Raw genomic sequence first — 26797 nt, 5'->3', positions numbered from 1 at the left:
GGGGGGGGGCAGGTGTGCCCTCTGGATCCACAAATATTTAAAAGCATTGAAAGTACTCAATTACCTGAGGTTCTGTCCCCCCACCCCAGCAGAAGCTAATGTATTTTTGCCCGCGATTTCCCAAGAAACTTTGGTTTCTTAATAAAAGCTCAACAACTTTGGCTGCCCCCCACAAAGCAGTGTATGCTGTTAGGAAAAAGTCAGCTGAGCTTGTCATCTAAATTACAAGCACCCCAGGAATGAATGAATGGCCTAAGAAACCATCCATAAGGTGGTCAAATGGGATAAACTGGCTGGAGGTCTTACAAACAACTCCCTGTTTACATCAGTGAAATATTGGAGGGTGTGATGCTGGGGCTTTCTGATATATAGTTCAGTTTTTCTTCCCAAAGACTTGTCCTTAAGAACATAAAAAGAGACTTGTCCAGTCCAGCTTCCTGTTCTCACACTGACCAGATAACACAATGGGAATCCCACAGGCAGGATCCGAGTGAAACAGAAACTCTTGTGATTCCCCAGCAGCTGGTATTCAGAGGCCCATACTGCCTTTGACAGTGGAGGCAGAGATTAAGATAGCCACTGATAATGTTCTCCATGAGAAATGATCTAATCTTTTGTATAAGCCATGCAGGTAGGTGGTCATCGCAACATTTATTTTTTATAAATCGCCACCTCCCCATCAGATTCTTGGAATTCTCCCTAGGCCACACCCCTTCCTCGTCTTCCTGTGTAGCCTCCCTGGCTGGAATGTGTCCTTGAACTCTGATAATCCATGCTTATTACTTGCCTGGATGAAGAGATCTTTGTGCATTTGTAGAAATTTCTGGAATCTCCTCCAATATCCTGCCTGCTTTTCCCCACCCATCACTGACACACGTTCCAGCTGAAAGAGGCATGAGGTCCTTGGAGGGGTGGCAGAGTGTCAATGTGGTCCTCAGATCAAAAAGACGTTGCCATCCCTGTCTGAATTCTCTGTAATAGTGACTTAAGCTCTGGGAGGGTGAATGCACTTTCCCATCTAACCCTCTCAAACTTCAGGATGAGGAAATTTGACGACCTGATAATTGAGGCAGAGTCTGAGCAGTGATGGGATAGCGCCATTTTGCCCGATTGAACAAACGGCATCAGGCCACAGGTGACTGAGCCACATACATCTGCAGGCCATAAATTACTCTGGAAAGCTGTCCTGATTTGCAAAGAACACCCTGCACATTAAACAAAAAACCTAGCACATCAGGGAGAGCTAGAGCCTCCCTGCTCCTGTTGCTGTGCTAGCTTTCTACTTACAAGGTGTGTTGTTTTTAAATAAACTGATATAGGAGTGCATTCAAAAATGGCATTCCCTGCCTGCAGTCTAAAATACCGCCGTTCATTCTGGGACCTCGGAACTCTGCAAGCTCATTCCATTGCACAGTTAAACTCACTCTGTATTCCTGGGGGAGGAAGAAGAGATGCATCTGCTAAAAACGGTGAAGAATAAGGCTGAGAAATGGGGAGATCAAGCACCTGCACAATAAGGGGCAACGACAAGAGATCCACACAGTTAAATTGACACACCGAGATTCAAGAACTTGCATTTATTTACATGCACAAAAAAGCAACCCAATATTATATTCAGAGCATCTCCTCCCCCCAACAGAAAAAGAAGGGTGCTGGGCTTTCCACAGGAACATATCCCACCCCCCCTCACCCGCAAGGCTTGCTTCTCAAAGCTCCATTGACACAAACCAGCTCAAGTCTCCTCTTCGCTCAGCAACATGTTGGGTATCCCTTTAGTTATGGGAAACTCACGCCCAGTATCTGGGCATTTCAGCACACCTTCCACCACTTCCACCTGCACAAGAAGAAATATAAAAACAGCAGGTAAAGGGAACTGCACGCCACTTTGGGAGTTGAAAACAGGAAGTGGCAAGGTGAAGAGAGAGAAGATAGGTGGAGATATCACAGCATTGGAAAGATGCTAGATTTTGTTCCTAGGAATTGAGACAGGTGGTCAGACTCTGCATTATGACAGGTTTCTGTGGGTCAGGGTGGGAAACAGGTGAAGAAGAGGTTCCCTTACCTCCATCAGCACATGATGGACTTTTCGAAGGAAATCCTCATTGCTCTCGAAGTCAGGGATGGGCTGAGGGGGCAGGTCTGATCGGTGACCCAACTGCAGAAGGGTGCAGAATATAACAGTTTGTGCCATTTTCACAACCTTTCACTATTCAAGGACCAGTTATCTGTCTTTAGCCACCAAATACTGGATATTTTACTCCACCCACAAGCTTCACTCTGGCATTTGTCTGCTCAGGTGGCGGCAGAAGACAGGGTGGGCCCACCTCCACCAAGTCAGGAATGGAAAACTTTTCTGTCCTCCACAGGCAGTCTTGACTGAATGCGGGGAACCTATATGCTCTTTGCCTTAAATCTCCACCAGTCAAGTAACACACTTGAAAATCTGTGGTCTCCTTCCCCTTCCTATGTCATTTGGTTCATTTGAGACATACAAGCTGTCCATTCTCCAGACTCTGCAGAAGTCTAAACACAAGTTTATTTAGGCATACAACAGCCTTCAGTTCATAAATTCCTAGGGTGGTTTACAGTAAATGAAGGAAATCGCGTGCGTGTACACACACACATACAAAAATATAAATAGCAATTGGCTGTAGGAAGGGAAAAAAGAGACTACACCTCTATAATTCTAGCCAGTCTCCCCCTACCCCCAAAAAAACACCCAGAGCCAATTACTCACACTCTCCGCTGCCTCTACCAAAGCTGCCCATTCCACCTTGGGTACCATCCGCGCTGTGAACTCCGGGTTGAAATCGACATTGTTCACCTTCACTTCTGTGGCCTGTTAGAGGGGGGAAAGGCTGATGGGAGAGCAGCGTGGCTCAAAGAACAAGGGAACAAATATTTCCTCCCCTGCATTTCCCTAAGTGTAGTAGGATTGCCAGAGGTGGGAGGGGTGGAGGGGGAGGAGGACAGAGAGAATGGTATTGGAACAGGCATAGTCCACAAGGTGCCATCTAGATGTACTCAGACTACAACTCCCATCATCCCTTACCATGCTAGCAGAAGCTGATGGGAGTTGTAGTACAATGGCATCTGGAGAGCTCCACATCAGCCACCCCTGCAGCAGAGCTTTATGTCACATGCAGTGTGGTAACAAAGGCATGACATGTGAAGTCTCAGGTACAGAATTCCATTTTAGCACTAAACTTACTAATGGTGCAAACCTATCCCAACCTCTCTGGAAATAAACTCCATTGAGCTCAATGGGATTATTTCCAAGCAGATACACGTAGGACTGGATTGTAAGCAGATATGACAAAACTGGTGTGGATTACTTCTGCACCACAAATCTACAACAATAATAGTCTACAGATTACTAACAATCTAAATAAAGAAATTTCAGCACATGAAATGTGCTATATAAATGAGAGTGGATGCAGTTTTGTGGCTAAGAAACTGAACTGAACTAGAAAGCCACTAATTCACTTGCCACATAACTCGCAAGTGGCTTTAGGGGGAAGATGTGTGTGCGTGTTTAAATAAATCAGAGTTTTAATATACACCATTTCCAAGGAGGCTGTGTTTGATACCCCAGAGAGCCACTACCAGCAAGTTCGACAAAGTTAGATGAACCAACAATCTGACTTGATATAAGACAGCAATACTGTATTCCACATACTCCACCTTAGAGTCCCTTGGAGAAAAGGTAGGATATAAACACAATAAATAACGAGACCAAGCTCAACCTTACAGCATTGTTTTTCAGCTAAATGATTGTTCATAGAAAGCACTATAGAGATACTAAATACTGGTGATTGTTGTCAGCAACCATAAACACCAGATTCCAGTTAGGCAGCAAAAACAAAGTGGCGGGTGAGTGTGAAGGAGGGACCCTGGCTGTCAAGTCCCCACGTTATATATACTCTGCTCCCACCACCCAATTCTAGCGTGGAAAAGTGGGCGTGGTCTGAATAAATCCCCGTTACCTGGATACGAAGGGGGAATCCTCCACCGGGCCTCACTCCTCGCACGTGGGAGGTGAGCATGTTGTGCGTCAGGAGCTTCATGTTTTCAGGACAGCGGCCACCAAAGCAAGCGAAGGTAACATGTGCGTGCGTAATAAGCCTCGGACAACTTCCGGTTTGGTTGAAAGGCTGGTTTTTCTAACCCACTTCCGGCGGTCTTTTATCACTCACTTCCGGCGACCATGCGCAACGACCCTCCCGCGCGTATGAGAAACCTGACCTTCCTCCCAGTCAGTTCCGGTTAATTTTTGTTCCCAACCACGTGGAGCTGTGGGTGGGGCAGCGTTTGTTTTCTAACCCGAGAGTTGCTTGGAAATGTGTCAAATAGCCATACAGCATTGTTAAGTGTTTGTAAACAGCGCGGTCGGTATGCAAAAAAAGGGCACACTGTGCACCTCGTAGAACTGGCAGGCTTATTTGCCAATACAAAGTAGTGAGGAGCGGCCTTATTACGCAACTCGAAAGCCAAAGCGTTTGAAATTGGAATGCAAAGAAGGCCGAGCAAGCAAGCGCGATCCTGCACGTGCCTAACTCGGAAGTCACTCCCTCTGTCCAACAGTCTTCTTATCCCAAGTAAGCACTGAACTGCGGTGCTTTGCAGCCTTGCAGATTACTCCTGTGTCTACTCGGGAAATAAATGCCGTTGAAACCTATGAGACACAACTCCCAAGTCAGGCCCTACTAAAATCACTGGGATTTACTTTGCGAGTAAAAACATGGAAATCTGTGCGCGCAAGGATGGGCCTACTCCCAAACACGCGTGGCGTATGGAAAGTCTTACTCGGAAGTGAGCCACCACTAAACATCAGTGGGGCTTACGCCCCAGAAAACGTACATAAAGACTGCAACCTGTTGCAGCCCATGCTTGTGCCACATTTACTCAGGAGTACAGTAGGTCCTCCTGAACTTCATGAGGTTTAATCCCGGGCGATCAGCATACGAGAGGGTTGCCTGCTGAGGCTACGCGTGCTTCCTCGAGAGCAAATTTCCCACGGTGTTCAATAGGACGTACATATTTAGGAAATAAATGCCCAGATGTTCATATCCTGCAAATGTAGGCTGCACGCCTACCTGTGAGTAAGTGGCACTGAAATTATTTCTGAGTCTTCTTTGGCGATCACTCCTAGCCGAATAAGATTGTCTTCCATGAGCACGGTCGTAGAACTGGGACAATCTGGCCGAGCCGATCGTGATAATTCCGAAGCATGCAAATGAGGTGGATGCAAATTTCCCCACTAGCCCCCCTTGCGGTGGAATTAAAAAGCGGGCCTGGGTGCTTTGCGCCTGCACGACTTGGAGGAGGAGGACTTCAAAGGGCCGGGGTTGCCGCGGCAGCTGTCACTCCCGCGATTTCCATGGCAACGAGGTGGAAAGGGGCGGAGGTGCTGGGCTGGCTGAGTCGCCGCTGGGGAGCAAGTCCAGGCTCCCCTCTTGGAAAGGGTTGGTCGGCAGCAGGGATCGTTCAGCGGGCCTTTGCAACCGGAGCACCAGCCATGGCGGCCCTCAAGGTGAGACCTAGGAGAGGGGAGTCTGCGGAGAGAGAGAAAAGACCCCTCTTCTCCAGAGCCCCTTGCAAAAGAGCGCCCCCTTCTAGCCCCATAGAAGCCAGGCAACCCAGGCAGCCCTATAGGGCATCTGCCCAGGGTCTGTGCAGAATATGCCCTCCTCCCGCAATGGACAAGGACAGCCCCACAGACACAGAGGACGGGCCAGCTTTGGAAGCCCCATTGCAAAAGAACAGCCCCAGCCCCATAGAATTCCATCTGGGGATCCGTGCAATAGAAAGCCCAACCCTCTTCCTGCAAACGAACAGCCCCAGTGAGTACTGTATAGGCTTGTTTCACAGCTCCCCACAGTGCATCAGCTCTGGGGCCTATGCAATAGAAAGCATTTTGAGAAAAGTAGCCCCCACCCCACACCTGTGTAATAAACCCTGCTTCCATGCAGCCCCATAGAGAGTAGGACACTCCTCTGTCCTATAGAACGCCAGCACTGGAAGGCCCATTGCAAAAAGGAAAAAACCTCCAACCTCATAGTAGTCTGGGATCTGTTTACGGGGGGGGGGGGGGGGGCGGCATAGGCTGCTTCACAGCTCCCTGTAGCCTACCAGTTCTGAAGTCTATGCTATCGAAAGCCTTTAGAAAAGAGTACCTCCTCAAGCCCCATATAGGAAGCCCGCTCACCCCCATGCAGAAGAACAGCTTCACTGACGACAGATGGTTCCTGAGATCACTAGTCCTTGGTCTCTGCAATAACAAGCCCTAATGGGACAGAGACACCCCACCCTCAGGGAAATTGGGTGCATCCCTGACCCTGTAGAAAGGCAGCCGCCCTTGATCTGTGGGGCTGCCCCGCCCAGTAGAAGAGTGAATGTCTAACCAAGGAATGCAGTGGGAAAGAGCACTCCAGACGTTAAGCCCACACTTAATCCAGTCAAATTCAATTTCCTAAAGGTTTACATGTTTCTGCTGTGCCTGTAGCAGAGGTTTACTAGGGTTCCATCAGATAAAAATGGGACATGACTTTCTAGGACCTAGCTTGGGGGGAGAAGGGCAGTGGGAAAGCACCTAGCCCCATAGAACACAACCTCTAGGTTTCTTTATATGCAATAATGGTCAGGAATGATGGGAATTGTAGTCCTTCAAAGGTGAGAAAAACTGAAGAGACGTTTTATCTGAGATCCCTCTAACCTTCCCTTGTCTGCCCCATTTGAATTCCAAACTTTGATCCGTAGCACATGTGCTGTACCACATACGTTTAGGGTTATGGAACTGCAGGGAAACCCACATCCGTTAGGCCTGAATTCAGTTGATACCTCGGAGTCCCCACCACCAGAGCAAAACAGGAACATAGGAAGCTGCCTTATACGAAGTCAAACCTTTGGGTTTTGTCTACACTGACTGGCAGAAGCTCTCCAGAGTTTCAGGAAGGGGGGACATCACTGGCCTGACCTGGAGATGCCGAGAATTGAACCTGAAACCTTCTGCACTCAAAGCAAATGCTCCCCCATTGAGCTGTAGCTTTGTGTCCTCTTTCCCCTGGATCAGGGTTTGGGTTACTTGTGGCCCTCAGAAGGTTGCCAACAAGGGAGTGTGGCCCTCAGAATGAGAAAGGTTTTCCCTCCTCCTGAATTAAGAGGACGGCGAGTCCTCTGTGCTTTATAATAATAATATAATAATAACTTATTATTTATACCCCGCCCATCTGGCTGGGCTTCCCCAGCCACTCTGGGCGGCTTCCAACAAAACACTAAAATACAATAACCTATTAAACATTAAAAGCTTCCCTAAACAGGGCTTCCTTCAGATGTCTTCTAAAAGTTTGGTAGTTATTTTTCTCTTTGACATCTGGTGGGAGGGCGTTCCACAGGACGGGTGCTACTACCGAGAAGGCCCTCTGCCTGGTTCCCTGTAACTTCGCTTCTTGTAGCGAGGGAACCGCCAGAAGGCCCTCGGCGCTGGACCTCAGCATCCGGGCAGAACGTTGGAGGTGGAGATGCTCCTTCAGGTATACAGGACCGAGGCCGTTTAGGGCTTTAAAGGTCAGCACCAACACTTTGAATTGTGCTCGGAAACGTACTGGGAGCCAGTGTAGGTCTTTACTGCTCTTTCCTCTCTCTGACAGGTTGGAGACAAGTTGCCCAGCGTGGAAGTCTACGAGGGTGACCCTGGCAACAAGGTGAATGTGGCGAGCCTCTTCACAGGCAAGAAAGGGATCTTGTTTGGGGTGCCTGGTGCGTTCACTCCAGGTTGTTCAAAAGTGAGTAAGACCTGAGTGTGTCCATCTCCCCACACACCCTTCCAGCCCAGTCCCAATCTTTTTCTTTAATTATTCTTTATTAATTCTGCAAATAAAAATCAATACACCTTTATTAAGGCTGCAGATCATAAATAACAAACAAAAAAAATGAACGAAATCCCCAGAATGACAATAATGGTAAGAAAAACAAACAAATGAAATACAAAAACAAATGTTAGTGCTTAGTCTGATTCTTCTGCCCTCTCCATATCTTGCAGCATAAGGTTCCCAGGATATTTGGTACTGATCTCCCATGTCAAATCTTTTATCTGTTGAGAATTCCATTAACCGGCATGCCTGGCCTGGTGTATTTGGGGCCTCACCCGTCCCAGTCTTTGAATCCAAATTTGATGGTGCATTGGCAAGAGCTGTAGGAAAGCTAGAACGACAAGAAATCTTTTGTAAACAGCCCTGGGGCCCTCTGGTTGAAGGATGGTTTTTTTTAAAAAAAGAATTAAGTAAAAAATCTTAGCATTCAAACCGATGCTGTCATTGTGGTCAGATATGACCCTCGAGAACCACGGTTGGGAAGCAGGCCTGGCTCAGGCTAAGAAGTGGGAGTGGGGTCTAGTAAGAATGGTGTGTTCTCAGCCTAGGAACTTCTGGCCTGAAGACCTATATCAGGGATGGGGAACGTGCAGCCTCCAGATGAGTAGACTCCCAATTCCCATCAGACCTAGGCAGCATGGCCAACCATCAGGAGAGATGTTGTAATCCAACAATATCTGCTCCCCATCCCTGGTGCTGCTTTCTGCTATTCTTATCCCCCTGTTCCCTTTATGTGCTACCCCGTGAAAGTCTCTGATAGCTTGTTCTTCCCTGTTGCACCCACACCCTGACACAGACCCACCTCCCAGGCTACGTGGAGAAGGCAGGACAGCTGAAGGGCAAAGGAGTGGAGGTCATCGCCTGCTTGTCTGTCAACGACGTCTTCGTCATGAGCGAGTGGGGAAAGGCTCACAAAGCCGAGGGAAAGGTAATGGGAGAGTCACACTTTTTAAAACAGTCAGGTTTCTAGTCCTTATGGTCTCTGTCTCTTTCTTGCTCTCCCCCCCCCCCACATACACACCTTGGACTTCATATATGGCACCTCCAGGTAGCACTGGGTGAGAACTTCCTGTCTGAAATCCTGGAGAGCCACTGCCAGTCAATATGTTTGCCATTTTGGCATATAAACTGCATATAATTATTTAAAATATTATTACTATTATTAATAGTAGTAGTATTAGTCTGCCCTTCACCCAAATGACCCAGTAGAGTACAACAATTTATAATATTGAGCTACAGGGACCAAACACAGCTTCCTATCTGCTCCCAGTTAGTAGCTGGAGGCTGGGGGAATTCATATCCGGGTCCTCCAGCCATTGCGAGTTTTAAAGGCTCTTTGTGCAGGGAAAGGATCAGTAGTGAATTAAATGCTTGGCTCTCGTCCCCTGCTCTCTCAATCCCACTAGAACTGGGCTTGGCTGGATAGATCATCAGAGATCTGTACCAGTCCAAAGAAGAACAGAGGCAGTACCCCAACGGGGACAGAAAATGCTCTCTCTGCTGCTTCCGTTATTCTCCCAGGCCTCGCTTGTGTCTCCAGACAGGCAAAGGTTCCTCGTTAAGCAAATCACCTCTTCAGAATCCAAGTATGTTAATGAATTTAGATAGCGGAAGGGAGAGGAGGATAAAAAGTTAACAGGGCCAGAGGGAATTCTTCCTATTCTTGTAGTAGCAGAGGGAGGTAGATTGCTGCAAACTAATCTGGGAAGTTTTTTTAAAAAAAAACATATGGCAGGAACCATGAGACGGAGTAACAGCCATCAACTTGGCTTAGGCAAATTCCTGGAGTAGAAGGCTACCTGTAGCTACTAGCCAAGATGGCTGTTCTCCCTGCACTGTCAGAGGCAGTCTGCCTCTGAATACTCACTACTGGGAATTGCAAGGGGGGAGAATTGCCATTGCTTGCAGGCTTCCCACTGGGGTCTCCACTGCGAGGACAGAGTGCTGGACTGCACAGGCCGTTGGCCTGTCCAAGGTCTCTTTGTATATTCTTCAGAGTGGCTTATGTACAGTCGATTAGAACAAGATGCTCCCTGCCCTCAGGCTTACAATCTAAAAAAAGAAAAAGCAAACAAAAGACACCCAAGGGGAAAGGGCCAGCAAGGGCAGAGGTGGGGGAATTGAACTTGGGTACCATTTCTTAGAACACAGGCCACAGATTTATTGTTGTTGTTTAGTCATTTAGTTGTGTCCGACTCTTCGTGACCCCATGGACCTGAGCACGCCAGGCACTCCTGTCTTCTACTGCCTCCTGCAGTTTGGTCAAACTCATGCTGGTAGCTTCGAGAACACTGTCCAACCATCTCACCCTCTGTCGTCCCCTTCTCCTTGTGCCCTCCATCTTTCCCAACATCAGGGTCTTCTCCAGGGAGTCTTCTCTTCTCATGAGGTGGCCAAAGTATTGGAGCCTCAGCTTCACGATCTGTCCTTCCAGGGAGCACTCAGGGCTGATTTCCTTAAGAATGGAGAGGTTTGATCTTCTTGCAGTCCACGGGACTCTCAAGAGTCTCCTCCAGCACCAGAATTCAAAAGCATCAATTCTTCGGCGATCAGCCTTCTTTATGGTCCAGCTCTCACTTCCATACATCACTACTGGGAAAACCATCACTTTAACTATACGGACCTTTGTTGGCAAGGTGATGTCTCTGCTTTTAAGATTATTTAGAGCCAAAGGCCAAGGCCTACCAGAAAAGAAATATTCTTGTCTGGTTCCTAAAGCTGTGTGATGACAGCAGCAGGCAAGCTTCCCCAGGGAGAGCATTCCTCAAGCAGGGAGTCACATACATAATAATAGTTTCCGTTTGTTGTTGTATTAATAAAAGTCACTGGTTTTGTAATAGAATGGCAAGCAGGGTTTAAAAGAACACAGGAATCTGCCTTCGGCTGAGTGGGGCCATTAGTCTATCTAACTCAGTATTGCCGTATCTATTATTTAACAAAATTTATATACCGCTCAATTTAAAAAAACCACACACACAAAGATTTAATTGGTTCACAAAAATACACCGTCCATACTGACTGGCAGTGACTATCCAGGGAGTTTCTTCCAGCTTTATCTGGAGATGCCATGGGTGATTGAACCTGGGACCTTCTACATGCAAAGCAGGTGTTCTACTACTAAACTATGGCCTTAGGCTGCAAAAAGAAAAAGTCTGAGCTGCTTTCTGTATTCACCCTCGGCTATCTAAAATTTAGGGGAAATGCTGGCTGACAGGCCCAGACAGATACACAGAGATCTTTCTCTTCATTTCTCTCTTTTAAAAAAACTTACTTTCCCATTAATTTGGCATTAGGTGTATTTGTTTAATGAGCATGGTGGAAGTGGGAGGGTGGCTGGGAGAGGCTGTCTGGAGGGGGTGGAAAGACACCGCGATCCTGGCCTCAGCAAAGCAGCACATGCGTCTCTCCTAGAAGTGCTTTCTGCTCTGTCCTCCAGGCGCACTGCACTGGCAAGACTTGCTTGTGTAACTCTGGGAACGGCTGTTTCGTTTGTTATGCAACAGCTGGCTTGCAACAGAGAGTGTTCCTTTTCAGCATAAGAACAGCTTTGCAGGATCTGACCAAAGTCCTTCTGTTCTGGTCTTGCGTAAAGGAGAAAGGCTGTAGATCTGTGGCAGAGCATATCTGCATTGCAAGCAGAACATCCCAGGTTCAGTGCCCAGCATCTCCAGGCAGGGCTCAGGGAGAGACTCCTGCTTAAAAAGGCGGAAAGCCACTGCCAGTCAGTGTTAAAAATACAGTGGTACCTCGGGTTACAGATGCTTCAGGTTACAGACGCTTCAGGTTACAGACTCCGCTAACCCAGAAATAATACCTCGGGTTAAGAATTTGCTTCAGAATGAGAACAGAAATTGTGTGGAGGCAGCTGGAGGCCCCATTAGCTAAAGTGGTACCTCAGGTTGAAAACAGTTTCAGGTTAAGAACAGACCTCTGGAACAAATTAAGTTCTTAACCCGAGGTACCACTGTACAGTTCAGGCATCCCCTCCCCGTTGTTTTGTTTGCAAGGGGAGCAAAGGGGAATTCTGCCCCAGACAGAATCAGAAAAGTCTGCATACAATAGTGAAAATAACATAAGGAAAGCTTAATATTAGGGGAAATATACTTTGCGGACATGTGTATGTTGGGCAAATCTGAATACAAAGGGACAGATGTATTAGTATAAATTAATGTGCCGGTGCATTTTAATGAGAACTTAAATTTAAAAAATCTCAAAACAGATGTGAAAATGTGGAGAACTGAATTTGAGATTGGGGAAACGAGAGAAATTGAAATCCTCTCATTCGAATGGCCGCAGTCATTAAACTTTGGTGTTTTTGCAGGGTTTGTAACAAATTTATTTTAAAGGTTTGCGCTTCTTGGACGTCACTGCTCAGCCTGCAGCGATTCTGCCTGTTTGAATAGCGGTGGTCCCCTTAAACGTTTGTGTTTTGCTTTCTCTCCTCAGGTCCGGATGTTGGCTGATCCCACAGGAGCATTTGGGAAGGTACTGGAATCTCTTGTCCTAGGGCAGGGCTGAGGGAACCTTATTCCAGCTCTTTGTCCCCCACCCTCACAAGTCAACTTTACTGGTGGGCAGGGGGCCACCCACCGGACAATCACTGGTGTCATGTTGACATCAGGTGACTGACAGGCTCTTCAGCTGACCTATCAAAGTTGGCCTGTGGGAGGTGGGGTTGGAGGTGTCTGCTTCAACACTGCGCACTCCCTGCTGATGGACAGGAGGGCGTGGTTTGATGAAATGTCCTCAAGAGCCCCTGTGGCAGAGTATCAATGTAGGCTTTCTGTCCTCCTTGCTGCCCTGAAACACACATCTAGGATCTCTGGGTTGAAGGATCCTGAGCAGCACAGCTCAGACCCTCTCCCTGTCTGAGACCCCAGAGAGCCATTTCATATACCTCCATACTGCTGTCAGTTTGACACTTAAAGGTGGTTTATTTATTTATTTGCATAGATTGGTCCTATGTCCATAGCCACTTCAGAAAGAACAGGTGTGCTAGGTCTCCACCCCTAAGGGACACTGTCCACAATCAACGTGGAGAAACAACAAAGCAAGTTAGGAGGTGAAGGCATGAACAGGAAGCAGGCCTGGTGCCAGCGGTTGCTCAGTAAGGCCAGGTACTGGCCAAGTGCCCCGGAGGCTCGGAAAGACCCCTCACCTATGCAACCCAGCTGCGCCATCTTTACCACCCTCCTCACTCTGCCCCAGGCAACTGAGGCTGATGGGAGACAAGAGTCTAGTGACATCTGAAGGGAACCCAGTTGCACAAGGCTGCAATAAAGTATCATGTGGGGCCAGGAGGGAGCTAGGGACGTTTTTCAGCCCGAGGGCCACAATCCCTTTTAAGCAACCATCCAGGGGCCACATGCAAGTGCTGGCTGGGGGAAGAGCAACAATTGTAAATTGTAAGTAGGTTAGTTTACATCCTCCATCCAGCCAAGCGAGAATCGTAATTGGATATTTCAGTGACACATTCCAGCCAAGCCAAAAACACTCAAGGAGAGGGTGCAAATCGGGACCAGTGAGGGGTGTTACCTGGAGGAGAGTCCTGAGGATCAGAACAAGAGGTCTGGAGAACCACAATAGATCCCTTGATCTGAGGTTCCTCCACCTAGTGGCTAATGGAAAGATCCAAAAGCTCCTGAGAAAAAGATGTTTTTTTTGAGGGGGTCAACTGGAGGTGTTCAGGAACTGGATCCTGGTAATAAGGAGTAGCGAGGGAAAATAGGCCAGAGTCATTCCAGGAAACGGGAGTCCATTTGACAGCTGAGAGTGGCAGTATTTAATGATGCCTGCAAAACATGGACCCCTAGGTGTCAGGTTTTTGTTTTTTTATAACAGGGCCAGTATGCGTCTCCCTTCTTACTCTCCTCTAAGTTCCCACCCAATTGTTTCCCCTTTCACACAGGCCACAAACCTGTTGCTGGACAAAGAGCCACTCCGGGAGCTTTTTGGGACTCAGCGATCCAAACGGTAAGGGGAACTGGGGGTTGGGGGTAGGAGAGGCAGAACTTCAAGACCTGGGTAGCAGAAGGGCAAAAGAACAAAGAGCCAGCCTCTGCCCTTCTCTCCAAACTGCTGCACATCTTCTCTTGGGGGATGGGAAGAAATTCATTTCAGTTACGTTTAAAGCCAAAGCAAATCCCCGCTTTCCAAAACAGTATGAGAATTGAGAACCAAAACACGGCCCTGCTTTGAAACCTGCATGCATCTCAATTTTGTGACAGAGTTCTCCAACCAAAAGATGTTTATAAAAATGTGCACATTAGGGAGAAATCTGCATAATTGAATACATTAATAGAATCATAGAATGGTAGCATTGGAATGGACTCTTTAAGTACCATCTAGTCCAAACCCCTCCCCTGCAGGAGTCACAGCTAAAGAATCCCTGATAGATTGCCATCCAATCTCTTTTTTTTAAAAAAAAATATATGTGCAGAAATTGCTTGCAAAAAATGTGTAGCTTAGTCAAAACTGTATTAAAAAATGCTGTTTCTCAGGATAAAATTAGCACTAAAATGCTGAAGAACTTTAATCAGGTATATATATATATATATATATGCTTTCGTAGATTTTCACGGGTACAGGAATGCAGGTTTTGGTGTCTTCGGGTATCTTCCCGTGTAAAAGTTGGGGTGTCTAGGCGACGTTTCGACGAGGTCTCACTCGTCATCTTCAGGCAGGTGCTTTCGGCTTCTTGTTACTGGAACAGAGCAGGATCTCAGTGTTTGAGTTCCTATAAATACTGTTGAGGAGGTGTGGCCTCCAATGTTCTGGGCAGAGAGGAAGTTCCCAGGCTAGTGTGCCTTTTCTTCTTTTGTTCCTTAATTGCTTGAGGGATATCTTGAGTGATAGCTTAACAGATCCCACCACCTACCTGGAAAAAACCACCAAATCCAAAATAAAAGCCTCTCCTATCAGTGAAGAAATCCAGCTAAGAATCATCCCCAGAGAAAAATCATCCAGATGCCCCAAACTCTACGGCCTCCCCAAGATACACAAAGAAGGAACACCACTCAGACCAATAGTCAGCTCCATAGGCTCACCTCTACAAAATCTCGCTAAATTTCTCGCCAAGCAACTCCAGCCCTATGCAGAATCCATCTCTTCACACGTTCCAAACTCCTTCCAGTTCATAGAAACAATAAAGAAGCAAAACCTACATCCCAATGACCTACTTGTGAGCTTCGATGTTGTATCTCTCTTCACACAAGTGCCCATTAATGAAGCCTTGACAGCCATTCAAAACAAATACAATCCCCCCGAATACATCTTGGACCTGACCAACCACTGCCTAACCAACACGTACTTCATCCACAATGGACAAAGATACAAACAGATAGAAGGAGCACCTATGGGATCACCCCTCTCACCGGTCATCGCAAACCTGTACATGGAACACTTTGAAACCAATGCTTTAGACAAGTCAGAACACAAACCCAAACTTTGGCTCAGATATGTTGACGACACCTTTGTAATTTGGCCACACGGGAAGGAAAAACTGGACAGCTTCCTCACACATCTCAACAGCCTACACCCCAAAATACAATTCACTATGGAAATAGAAGCCAACAACCAACTTCCCTTTCTTGACGTCCTAATCTACAAAAAACCTGATGGCTCCCTAGGACACACTATCTACCGGAAAAAAACACACACCAACCGCTACTTACATGCACAATCACACCACCACCCTGCACAAATAAACTCCGTAGCCAAGACTCTCATCTCCAGAACCAAACGCCTGGCTGACAAAGACCACTTGACAACTGAGTTACAGAATCTCTCAAATGTGTTAATTGCCAATGGATACCAGCAAAACAGGGTTACGAAGCTAATCCAAAAAGAAACACCCCCCAAAAACCAAGACACAGAAGAAAACAATGGCATGGCCCTCCTTCCTTATATCAAGGGCACTACAGATAAAATTAGCAAAATCCTCCATAAACACAATATCAAAACAGCATTTTGCGCCAACCAAAAAATAGCCAATATCCTCAGAAACCCCAAGGATAAAATCCAGTTGGAAAACCAAGGGGTCTATGAAATACCCTGCAAAGTCTGCCCAGCCACGTACATTGGACAAACAAACAGACGAATAAATGCACGTATCGCAGAACACAAGAATGCCGTCAAAAAAGAAGAAAAAACTTCCTCTCTCTTCCAACACATGAAAGAAACAGGACACGAAATTAATTTTGCAGATTCCAAATTGCTCTCTAACATGGAACATCACCACAAGAGAATAATCATGGAAGCCATCGAGATAGAGAAACACCCTCACAACATGAACAAGCGTGACGACACATCCCGCTTGCCAGACATCTGGAAATTAGCCCTCCCCACAAAAACTGACACCAGATCCAGAGGCACACAGAACGCCATCACCAATCAACCACACCAGACCCAAACCCAGACCCTCTCCACAGATAAATTACAGACACCATCCAGTAGCCAAACCATGGTGGCACCTCCGGATGCTGCACCCCCCTGCAATCCCTACACAGATCTGGCTGGCACAGGCCACAAAACCACAGCTCGCCCCTATACACGAAGCCAAGCCAGAGCACAACTAAATGCAGTACACCCATCTTCTCAGAAAAACTCTTCACAAAGTTCAAGAGGTCAAGACACAAAGGCTTTAGCAACTAATCCACACCTAATGACCCACCTAAGTGGTACTCAGGATATCACTCAAGAAATCACTCAAGATATCCCTCAAGCAATTAAGGAACAAAAGAAGAAAAGGCACACTAGCCTGGGAACTTCCTCTCTGCCCAGAACATTGGAGGCCACACCTCCTCAACAGTATTTATAGGAACTCAAACACTGAGATCCTGCTCTGTTCCAGTAACAAGAAGCCGAAAGCACCTGCCTGAAGATGACGAGTGAGACCTCGTCGAAACGTCGCCTAGACACCCCAACTTTTACACGGGAAGATACCCGAAGACACCAAAACCTGCATATATATATATATATATATATATATATATATATATATATAGCGCAAATTGCCTCAGAAATGTGAAACCTGAATTTAAAATTACTGGAAAAATGAGACCACCAAAACTGACATATCCACTCTGGAGAGTTTGGCTGTTAGAACTGCTCAGGTGGTTGCAGCTCTGCCTTGTTTTTGAAAGCACTAAGTTTTGGAGTTGAAGCACCTACACTTTGGAACTCCCTGCTCTTTGATATTAGGCAGGTTCATTTCCTGCATCATTTTTGGGCCTGCTTGGGAAACTGTAGCTCTCTGAGGTTGACAGGGTTCTTTGGGGGAAGCCATGGCTGTTTTAAAGTGGCCTGACACTGCTTTAAACGTATAAGTGCAGATGGGGCCTTCTTAAGTCACCACAGATAACTCTCTCCTCATCCAGCTGTAAAAAAATAATCTTTTTCTTGTCCTGAGCCGTGTGTGTCTTCCATCTCCCCCTACAGGTTCTCTTTGGTAGTCGAAGATGGTGTGGTGAAGGCCCTCAACATAGAAGAGGATGGCACAGGCCTCACCTGCAGTTTGGCCAGCAACATCCTATCTCAGCTCTGAGACCTGGGACACCGCGGCTGTTAACCCGTCTCCTAAGCCCTGACAGCAAGAGACGCACAAAAGCACCCACCCTCACCTGGTTCTTGCTATGCAGAAGGGATGGTGGGCTGATTTATTTCCCCCTCACAGCTTCTAAGATTTCGCCTTTACAAGGGCAGGGATGTGTATGTAGCTGCTTTGAATCCCTTCTCTGTCTTGACTCCGTTATCTTGGACACTATTGCCTGAAATAAAAATTATACTGGATTTCTCTATTGTGGTTTTCTGTTAACTGAGGGTGCGCCCATGCCAAGATGGCATTCAGTTGCTTATTGCTGCTATTATTGTTCCTGTTCCTGTTGTTACCGTTGAATTATGAATCGTCTTCTAAAGCACCGTCTCGAGCTAATTTACACGCAATTTAAACCAGTTAAAAATGGGGAAAAAACAACCCACAACCATTTAAAGCAACACTAAAACCCTAGCAGAGGTGGATGCTTGTGGAAAAGACTGGGGAAACTCAGCCAGATGGGCGGGGTATAAATAATAAATTATTATTATTATTATTATTATTATTATTATTATTAATCCAGCTGGGGGAAAGCCTCTAAACAGTCACAGTTTCACCCAAGGAATCCTGGGAACTGTAGGTTTGTTAAGCATGTTAGGAGTTGTGAAGAGACCACTCAAGAGAGCTACTATTCACAGCACCCTTAACAAACTACAGTTCCCAGGATTCTTTGGGGGGAAGCCATAGCTGTTAAAGTGGTATAAGAGTGTTTTAATAATAATTTTTTATGTATACCCCACCCTTCCCAGTTCAGAAAACTGGGCTCAGGGCGGCTAACAACAAATTTAAAACACTTAATTGATGCAACAAAAAAACAGCATAAAATACGGTATAAAACGTGAATAACAATAAATTCAGAATTCAAAAATCAATTTAGGGGGAAATCCATTCAATAAACATTAGATGATCACCAGGGCTAGCTGGCTAAATTAGTCCTATTTGGGCCAGCGAGGAGACCAGGGGAGAATTAGCTGTGGGATCCCAGAGCGGGTAATCTTCATAAAAAGGGGAAGGGGAAGGAAGGAAGGGGAATAAAAGATCAGGCTAAGTTCAAATTGAAAGCCAGGCAGAATAGCTCTGTCTTACAGGCCCGTGGAAGGAAATTAAATCCTGCTGGGCCCTGGTCTCATGGGGCAGAGCATTCCACCACTGAGGAGGCCCTGGCCCTGGTGGAGGATAATCTGACTTCCTTAGGGCCTGGGACCGCTAAACTATGATTATTCATGGACCTTAAGGTCTGTGGGGCATACCAGGAGAGGCGGTCCCATAAATACAAGGGCCCTAAGACACAAAGGGCTTTAAAGGTCAAAACCAGCACCTTAAACCTGACCTGATTCTCCACCAGGAGCCAGTGCAACTGGTAAAGGACTGGGTGAATATGCTCCCATGGCAGGGACCCCGTGAGGAGCCTCTAACCCTAACCCCTGCGGCTCCATGGAAAGGGAGGCATCAAGGATTACACCCAAACTCTTAACGGAAGGCACTGGCTCTAATTCGGCCCCCGCAAGAGAAGGGAGTTGGTCCCTCATCCCCATACCATCCCAAAACAGCCCGAGGACCTCTGTCTTTAAAGGATTTAGTTTCAATCGGCTCCCATGAAACCATCTAGCCACATCTTCCAAGCATCTGGTCAGTGTGTCCGGGGCCGAGTCGGTGTGGCCATCCATCAGCAGATAGAGCTGAGTGTCATCAGCAGATAGAGTAAAGGTATGGTGGCTGGGGAAACCCAGTCAGATGGACAGTAAATAATAATAATAATAATAATAATAATAATAATAATAATAATAATAATAATAATAATTAATAAAAATGCATTTACAGTGGTACCTCAGTTTACAAACTTAATCCGTTCTGGAAGTCCGTTCTTAAACCGAAACCGTTCTTAAACCAAGGCGCGCTTTCCCTAATGAGGCCTCCCACCGCCAGTGCCCTTCCACTGTTCGGCTTCCGTTCTTAGACCGAGGTAAAGTTCGCAAACTGGGACACTACTTCCAGTTTTGCGGAGTTCGCAAACAGAATAGTTTGTAAACAGGGCTGTTCTTAAACCGAGGTACCACTGTATATATAAATCACCTCAAGGCAGTTGTTCAGGAGGTGATTAAAGTTGATGGTAATTGCACAAAATGGCTGCTGCATGTAAAAGCAGTAAAAGACAGGAACCAAAATGGGACAAGCATGCTCCTAATTTTGGCCCCTGTGGATTTCTGAAGGGAGGTATTCGTTGGGACTTTTCGCAGGTGCCATAGCTGCTGGTGGGCGCCCAGGCACCTGTGGGCACTGGGTTGTCATCCTCTGATCATGTATGTATGTATGAGTGGAAGCTATTTTGCTGCCACAGGAACAAAAAGCACCACTTTTTCCATGTCCATGATGCTTTTCCAGCCCTTCTGAAACTAACGATGGCTTCATAGTTTCCCCAGTGTGTCACTAGCTCAATCTGAAGCAGAAGCTAAAAAAAAAAAAGGTTTCCTCACAAGAGATTTATTTTTAGCTGAGTCTCTCTTAAGAGAGTAGACTGAACAGGCCCGTGGATGAAGCCATCTTTCGTATTTTTCTCAGGCACTAATGTTATCACACTCAGTTTGCCACAAATTCAGTTTCCTCTTGTGGCCAGCTGGTGCCCCAACTGTGTCATGTCCCAACAAGAGTCTGCTTTCAGCACCCAATGCATTTTTCCTGTTTTGCTTCATCTCATGTCTAATCACAAAATTGGAATTGCAATCGTTTGGCGCTGGCCTGCGACAGGGCCTTCTTGGTAGTAGTACCCCATTTGCGGAATGACCTGTCTGGTGAGCTACAACTGCCAGAGGGGTGTAATCGCCAACTCTTCTTCCCAGGGAATTCTGTGAATTGCAGCGCTGTGTGAAGGGAGATACGGGTCTCTCAGCACCCTTAACAAACTACAGTTCTCAGGAATCTTTGATGGAAGCCATGACCATATAAAGTGGTATCATTGTGAATGTGGCCACAGTGGTCAAGGGGCTGGAATCTTTTTCAACCCAAGGGCCGCCTTCCCCTCAGGGCAACCTCCCAAGGGCCACATGCTAGTTGTGGGTGGGGCCAGAGGCAAGCGTGGGTGGAGCCATTAATATAAAAATTGCAACTTTGAACCACAGGCTAGTTGTGGTCTACACACTCGCCTACCCTTTCCCCTCAATCAGGCCAGCAAGAGGCAGGATCAGGGTTCGATGACACATTCCAGTCAGGCAAAAACACTCAGCAGGGCCAGTGAGGGGTACGGCCATGGGATGTGGTCTGGGGAGAGCCCCGAGAAGCCACATTTGGCCCCCGAACCTGAAGGTCTTTGCCCTTGATGTGTCAGGACAGGAGTCAGTGGAACTTCCTGCCTCATGGTCCCATCGCCTCGAAGCCTGGCTCGCTATTAGGATTCTGGCATAACGGATGTGCGAAAGGCAGGCCTCTTCCACCAACCGACAGTTCGGACCACAAACCTGACGGGCCACTTTGAGGCGGCGACAGATGACTTCTGCCCTCTCCGTTCCTCCATTGCCACCTCTCGAGTGTGGTTTTTCTGCAGCGAGAACGGGAAATGAAGTCAGCGTTGCCCTCTCCTGCAAAGCAAGCCTGCAATGCCTCGCTCAGGCTGGTGCGCTGAGAACTGGAAATCTTTCGTCGAGGACATATTTCGCACTGGCGGCTTCCTGCGTGGCGGAAATTAAGAAATCAGTCCCTTCATCCTATGTGGCTTCCTCTCTTGCTTCCACCCCCCCACCGATCAGTCTCATCAGCCGAAGATTACGGAAGGAAGTATAAGCTTTAAGTGCATAGCGCAGAACAGAAGGCACAACCAACAAGGAGAGGGCGCCCCTTTGGTGGCACCATGGATGGAGATGTCACTGAGATGCTGGAAGATTTTGTCTCGGGGCCGCTAGTCACCTGGGTGAGCATCTGGGGGGGGGGGGCAGGAGGTTTTGAGGAGGGGGTTTTGCTCTTCTGGGTTGCCCTAAATAAGGGCCTTATATCCCTGGTTTTGAAGTCATGCTGAGCCCAGGAGTTTTGGCAATATGTCGCCTGACACCGGTGGTCTGCTGGGTAATTTTATGGCAAGTTGGGCAGATCAACTATTTGTTTGTGTGTGTGTGTACATACAGGTGCACACACGCACACACATAATTGTTACACACATACCGAGCAGAAAACACTTTGACCCTGGTTTCCAACTAGGTAAGATTTTGGGAAGCTTTATTACTGAACCCACCAGATATTCAGCTTCTTGTTGCAGTTAGGTAAATGTAGACTTGATAAGTTGGGGTTATTTACATGGTCATGTGTATTGCTTCACTTCCTTTGAAATGTGGTAAGCCAGCCCAGCAGTGTTTAGGGACCTGGCGGTTTGTTCTGCTGTACCGGGCACTGGACTTAAGAATATGAAAAGCCTTCCAACCGGATAACAGACCCTCCAAGTGTCCCTATTTTCCAGGGATAGTCCCAGATTTACAGAAGTTTCTGATTTGAGCCTGGAATGTCCCACTTTTCCTTGGGATTTCCTTATTTTCATCGGACAAATGTTGGAGGGCGTGGACTTATGCAACTTCCTAGTCAAGGAGATAAGTAACTATACAACCTTTAGAAGACATCTGAAGGCAGCCCTGTATATTGAAGTTTTTTCAATGTTTAATGTTTTATTATGTTTTTATATATGGTGGACGCGGGTGGCGCTGTGGGTTAAACCACAGAGCCTAGGAAGGTCGGCGGTTCGAATCCCCGCGACGGGGTGAGCTCCCGTTGCTTGGTCCCTGCTCCTGCCAACCTAGCAGTTCGAAAGCACGTCAAAGTGCAAGTAGATAAATAGGTACCGCTCCAGCAGGAAGGTAAACGGCGTTTCCGTGCGCTGCTCTGGTTCGCCAGAAGCGGCTTCGTCATGCTGGCCACATGACCCGGAAGCTGTACGCCGACTCCCTCGGCCAATAAAGCGAGATGAGCGCCGCAACCCCATAGTCGGTCACGACTGGACCTAATGGTCAGGGGTCCCTTTACCTATATATGTTGGAAGCCACTCAGAGTGGCTGGAGCAACCCGGACAGATGGGGGTATCATTATTATTAAATAGAACATCCCTATTTTCATCAGAGAAATGTTGGAGGGTATGAAAGTGTGGATTAGATAGGTTCACTTATAAACATGAACTGAATCAAATTTCTCTTCTCCTTACAGGTGCGAACCTTGGAGACGCTGACTTACTCGAGATCTGACCAGCCCCCTTCTCCCCATAGGAAGAAGAGACATGAGGGAGCACAAGAATATTTCATCAAGCTGGTCCGTGGGGACACCCTCATCCATATCATGGAGATAATGTGAGTCATAGTGTACTGAGCGGATCACCGGGGCACCTCCAGAGGGTCAGTATTTTCTGGGAGGGGTTCAAGTGAGAGACAGTGTGGTGCAGTGGTTAGAGTAATAATAACTGGGAGACCAGAATGAAAACCACCCACTGGGTGACCTTGGGCCAGTCACTATCTCCCAATATCTCCTGACTTACCTCCCAATATTGCTGTGAGGATAAAATGGAGAGATGGAGAACCATATATGACACCTTGAGCAACTCAGAGGAAAGGTGAAAGATAAACATAATAGTGGCAATAATGAAAAGCAGATACAGTACTGAGAAATTTAGGTTTGTACAATTTAATTCACAATGTTCTGATGTCCTGTAACAACATATTTTAGGGGGGGGGAATGCACTGTGGGATGGATTAATGCACATTCAAACGGTGTGTAAGCAAATCAGGATATCAGAATGAATCCTCATTGCTATGTAACCTCTTTGCAAGCAAATCAGAACAAATGCATTTATATTACATTACATTAGCAGTGAGGTCATTCCCACCCCCCCACTGTGTTTGAAGCTGCATTTACACGGGGTTGTTCACACTGTTGTTCACAGGGTGGGGGCAAGGATGTCTTCACCTGATACGCCACACATTCCCCACTGTTGTTACATAGTGTAGTTCAGGGGTCTGCAACCTTTAAGACAAAAAGAGCCACTTGGACCCGTTTCCAAAGGGGGGAAAAACTGGGAGCCGCAAAACCATTGCGACATTTAAAACAAATATATCTCCGGAGCCGCGATCTGACAGCGGGCGGGAAGGTGACGTCGGGACGATGCGTGACTAACACACACACCTCCCCCATGCGACGTCACAGCCAGTACAGCGCCCGCCACAGTGGGGAGTGTCGGGGAGCACAATGCGCCTCCTCCCCTCGCTAGAATCCGCCCCAGAGCCGCGGAAAAGGTGTAAAAGAACAACATGCGGCTCCGGAGCCGCGGGTTGCAGACCCCTGGTGTAGTTAAATGGAACCTCCTATTCCGAGGCAGCAGGGCACTGGATACCAGTGTTTTGGGGGGGCGGGCAAGCAGCAAAGTCTGGTCCCCCATTTTGTAACCTACATCTGGATAGCCACTGACAGTACAGAACATCAGGCTTCATGGACTTAAGGGGAATCCTTAAATTATTATGAACTGAAAATTTGCCCAGGGAAGTAAACACTCTATCAATTGCTTAGGTATTATTAAGTTAATAGCTTTCTTAAGTTATTTAACCACCACTACTGCTTTTCTTGGGTTTTTTTGGGTGGCTCCCAGAATTTATATCCCCTGCAACCCAGTAACTGTATATGAAAACTAATTATCAGATTAAATCCTGCTCAGATTATATTTAAATTGAAGACATCAGGTTGTTTTGAGTGCTTTTAATATTATTAATAAAAGGACATCAATAATAAAAACTAAATCTTCAGAAGTAATATGTCCATGGAACTGTATGCCAAAATTAATTCAGGAGTCTCCTTTTTGTTACAGTTGCAACCAACTGACCAGCCAACCAAGCTCTAATTAGGGATGGAAGAGAAATTTGACTCCCTGCACATTTAATGTTGAATCTATCAAATCTACACTCTCCAAAACAATATGCAAACCAAAATGAGGGAAAAATTGTATCAAAATGCTGATGAATTTTCCTGAGGATTTTTTTTTTAAAAACCAAACATTTGCAAATTGCTGCAAAACGTGGAGAACTGAATTTAAGATTCAAAAAATGAGAAACTGGGGGAACCGAAATTGACAGAACCTTCCATCCCAGTCTCAAATATAGTTGTGGTTCTTTTCAATGTGCTTGAAGCATGTTAATTTGCAAACAGAGATATTCCCAATGCATTAAATTAAGGAAAATCAATAAAAAGAAAAAAAGATCGTATGAATCATTCGGGATTCAGCTGTATATTTCATGCTCAAATCAAAGTTGAAAGGGCAGAAGTACATCTTCAGATAAACGAAAAGAATCTGGCTTCACTGGCCAATCATTTCAAAGGGTCTATGAAACCAGATAGATTTTCTGCTGTAGTGGCATAACAGGAATTTCTTTTTCAGCATTTCAGTGTTTTGCAGGGAACATTTTTCCAGCAAACAATCCTCTGCTAAGGAGCACGGATATTAATGTCAGCAGGAAAGTTCAGCTTGTACAGCTGTGCTTTTGCAGGATGCTCTCAAGGGAACAGAATCAAGGGGAGACTTTTGGGACATCTGCTGGCACGCAGCGAGTTAACAGTGGCGCAGCGCATGGCGGGTAAATGGGCGGGTTTATGCAGATTTAGCTCCAATGGCCATCAGAGCAACGAGGCAGACGGCTGAGAAATTGACAAGATCGACAAAATCCACTTTTTTTGAGGTTAAACTGTCCATCAAGAGGCTGCTTAGCTGGACAACAAAAGCAGAAACGTTGTCCGAGTGTATTTTGTGGAATTGGAAACGGTGCTGATTCTGATGGGGGTGGTCAGAGCTTTGCGGCGCCAAGTACCCACCATCACCTCAAAAGCCATGGGAAAAGGAGACCCGCTTAATTTTTGCTCAGTTTGGTATCGCTTCTCGGCCTTTTGGCTAAGATCAAGTGTAGTATCTGTTCTTATCAGTTTAATATCTGATATGTCCTCTATTTGAGGACTATATATTAAATGGATTTTTGGAGCTGGGAGATGGAATAGGGGCTTGCTCCGTCCACTCCATGCATCGACCTGGTATTGCAGTATCTCCAGGAACGGTGCACCTCCCTCTGGGGGGAATGTTACTGGTGCAAAAAATAGATAAGAGTTTATAGTGCTTCTAAGATATTGGCTTTTTACACAGGAAAAATAAGCACTACCAAAAAAAGCCCTGTGTGTAAAGTGATTTGATTCCACTTTCATTTACCGGAAAACGTTTATTAAATACAGTACTGTATAGGGAAAATAATTACGGTATGTACAGCTGAAAACGCTGACAGCATTAAGATAAATTCAACAGTTTTTGATGGATGTAATAATGGAAAACTGATTGGCATAATTCTTGTCAACTATGCAGGGATATATGTAAAATGAACCATGGAAAGAGAAGAAGGCAACTCAATGATATCTCAACTATGTAAAATGCTTATCTGAAATTGTAAATCAGAAAATTTAATAAAAATAATATTAAATAATATTAAATCAAAACTTTAATTTATCAAATATTCTCTTTCCAAAACAACAGGAAAACAGAAACACAACCACTTTCAAAATTCACCACTTATACAAAATGTTCTCTGCAGCTCTCCCGACCTAACAACATTTATAAAAATGCCTTTATTTGGGGAAAGTGTCCGTGAAAATGAACACACCGCTGAAAATGACACCTTATATCAGGAAAATTTGCTTGCAAAGATGTACGCTAGTCCAAACTGCATCCAAAACCTCTGCATCAGCCTGGGATTGCACCTCCCCTCTGGCAGAGAATACTTTTGGCTCAGAATAACAAATGAAACAAGCAGCATAATGTTCTGCTTTGGAATGTTTTATTTACAAATCCTAACCCGCCGGGCTCTGTTTCCAAAATGTTGCAATCGCCTCTTCTCACACTCCACTGCACTTCTACTGCTCGTCTGTCTGTCTGTCTGTCTGTCTGTCTGTCTGTTTGTTGTGATTCTGCAACCCATGGTTAGCCCTGTGAGGCGTACACTACATTTCCCATACGTTAGAGATCCCCAGATCATCCTATTAGAATTACAGTTCCCAAAATCTATTGTGGAGAGAACTTGCTGAACCAGTCTGTTGTATAACTGTTCCCTCTTTAAACTTGGCTAGGCCAGTAAAACGATTGTATATTTTCTCTGCTGCTGGGGACAGGATTTCCCTCCACTCATTCTTCCAATGTGCCTGGTTACCTTTCCTAGAGACCTGATTCCTGGGGGAGCGCAACCTCCGTGGAGTGAGCAAAACGAAGAGGCACACAGCTTGCAAATGCTCCAGGGCCTTCTGCAGCGGCTGCGCAGGTTCTACCAGGTGAGTAGGATTTAACACACATTGG

The 26797-nt window shown here is 46.3% G+C and overlaps 3 protein-coding genes, 1 long non-coding RNA gene and 1 other non-coding gene across 6 annotated transcripts in view; 3 read left to right on the top strand and 2 right to left on the bottom strand.

The window, feature by feature from the left end:
- Nucleotides 1–1562: 1562 nt before the first annotated feature.
- TRMT112 (tRNA methyltransferase activator subunit 11-2) lies at nucleotides 1563–4154 on the bottom strand. Its single transcript, XM_028709446.2, has 4 exons — nucleotides 3987–4154; nucleotides 2738–2839; nucleotides 2063–2155; nucleotides 1563–1834 (listed from the first exon to the last, which is right to left on the bottom strand). Exons 1-4 carry the CDS (start codon nucleotides 4065–4067, stop codon nucleotides 1733–1735), a joined length of 378 nt encoding a protein of 125 aa, XP_028565279.2. The 5' UTR covers nucleotides 4068–4154; the 3' UTR covers nucleotides 1563–1732.
- Nucleotides 4155–5283: 1129 nt separating this feature from the next.
- Nucleotides 5284–17660, top strand: PRDX5 (peroxiredoxin 5). The gene is made up of 6 exons (XM_028709444.2): nucleotides 5284–5533; nucleotides 7650–7784; nucleotides 8668–8799; nucleotides 12318–12356; nucleotides 13780–13844; nucleotides 17310–17660. Exons 1-6 carry the CDS (start codon nucleotides 5381–5383, stop codon nucleotides 17413–17415), a joined length of 630 nt encoding a protein of 209 aa, XP_028565277.1. The 5' UTR covers nucleotides 5284–5380; the 3' UTR covers nucleotides 17416–17660.
- Nucleotides 7780–21054, bottom strand: LOC114586255 (uncharacterized). Its single transcript, XR_013391037.1, has 3 exons — nucleotides 20916–21054; nucleotides 8893–8999; nucleotides 7780–8202 (listed from the first exon to the last, which is right to left on the bottom strand). It is a non-coding gene; the product is annotated as an uncharacterized LOC114586255 (long non-coding RNA).
- CCDC88B (coiled-coil and HOOK domain protein 88B) overlaps nucleotides 21029–26797 on the top strand; it is a 33314-nt gene continuing 27545 nt past the window's right edge. The window contains exons 1-3 of one of the 2 annotated variants that reach the window (XM_028709442.2): nucleotides 21029–21364; nucleotides 22639–22778; nucleotides 26664–26772. In XM_028709442.2, the coding sequence (XP_028565275.2) occupies nucleotides 21305–21364; nucleotides 22639–22778; nucleotides 26664–26772 (309 nt within the window). In that variant the 5' untranslated portion in view covers nucleotides 21029–21304. Of the gene's footprint in view, nucleotides 21365–22638; nucleotides 22779–25552; nucleotides 25714–26663; nucleotides 26773–26797 lie in introns of those variants that run through there. The other variant, XM_028709443.2, reaches the window with a different exon arrangement.
- LOC114587244 (U2 spliceosomal RNA) lies at nucleotides 25338–25528 on the top strand. The gene has a single exon (XR_003704251.2). It is a non-coding gene; the product is annotated as a U2 spliceosomal RNA (small nuclear RNA).

Source organism: Podarcis muralis, chromosome 16, assembly GCF_964188315.1.
Source record: "Podarcis muralis chromosome 16, rPodMur119.hap1.1, whole genome shotgun sequence".
NCBI lineage: Eukaryota > Metazoa > Chordata > Lepidosauria > Squamata > Lacertidae > Podarcis > Podarcis muralis.
Note: the sequence above shows the minus strand (reverse complement) of the source record. Positions and strands in the feature narration are given on the sequence as shown.

Excerpts from the sequence above, each read along its gene's own strand:
- TRMT112 (XM_028709446.2), bottom strand. The coding sequence starts at position 4,067 with ATGAAGCTCCTGACGCACAACATGCTCACCTCCCACGTGCGAGGAGTG. Across the intron at positions 2,840-3,986 it reads GATTCCCCCTTCGTATCCAG|GCCACAGAAGTGAAGGTGAA; the intron begins GTAACGGGGATT and ends CCCCTCTAACAG. Across the intron at positions 2,156-2,737 it reads TGGTAGAGGCAGCGGAGAGT|TTGGGTCACCGATCAGACCT; the intron begins GTGAGTAATTGG and ends ACCCTTCTGCAG.
- PRDX5 (XM_028709444.2), top strand. The coding sequence starts at position 5,381 with ATGGCAACGAGGTGGAAAGGGGCGGAGGTGCTGGGCTGGCTGAGTCGC. Across the intron at positions 7,785-8,667 it reads TCACTCCAGGTTGTTCAAAA|ACCCACCTCCCAGGCTACGT; the intron begins GTGAGTAAGACC and ends ACCCTGACACAG. Across the intron at positions 13,845-17,309 it reads GGGACTCAGCGATCCAAACG|GTTCTCTTTGGTAGTCGAAG; the intron begins GTAAGGGGAACT and ends CTCCCCCTACAG.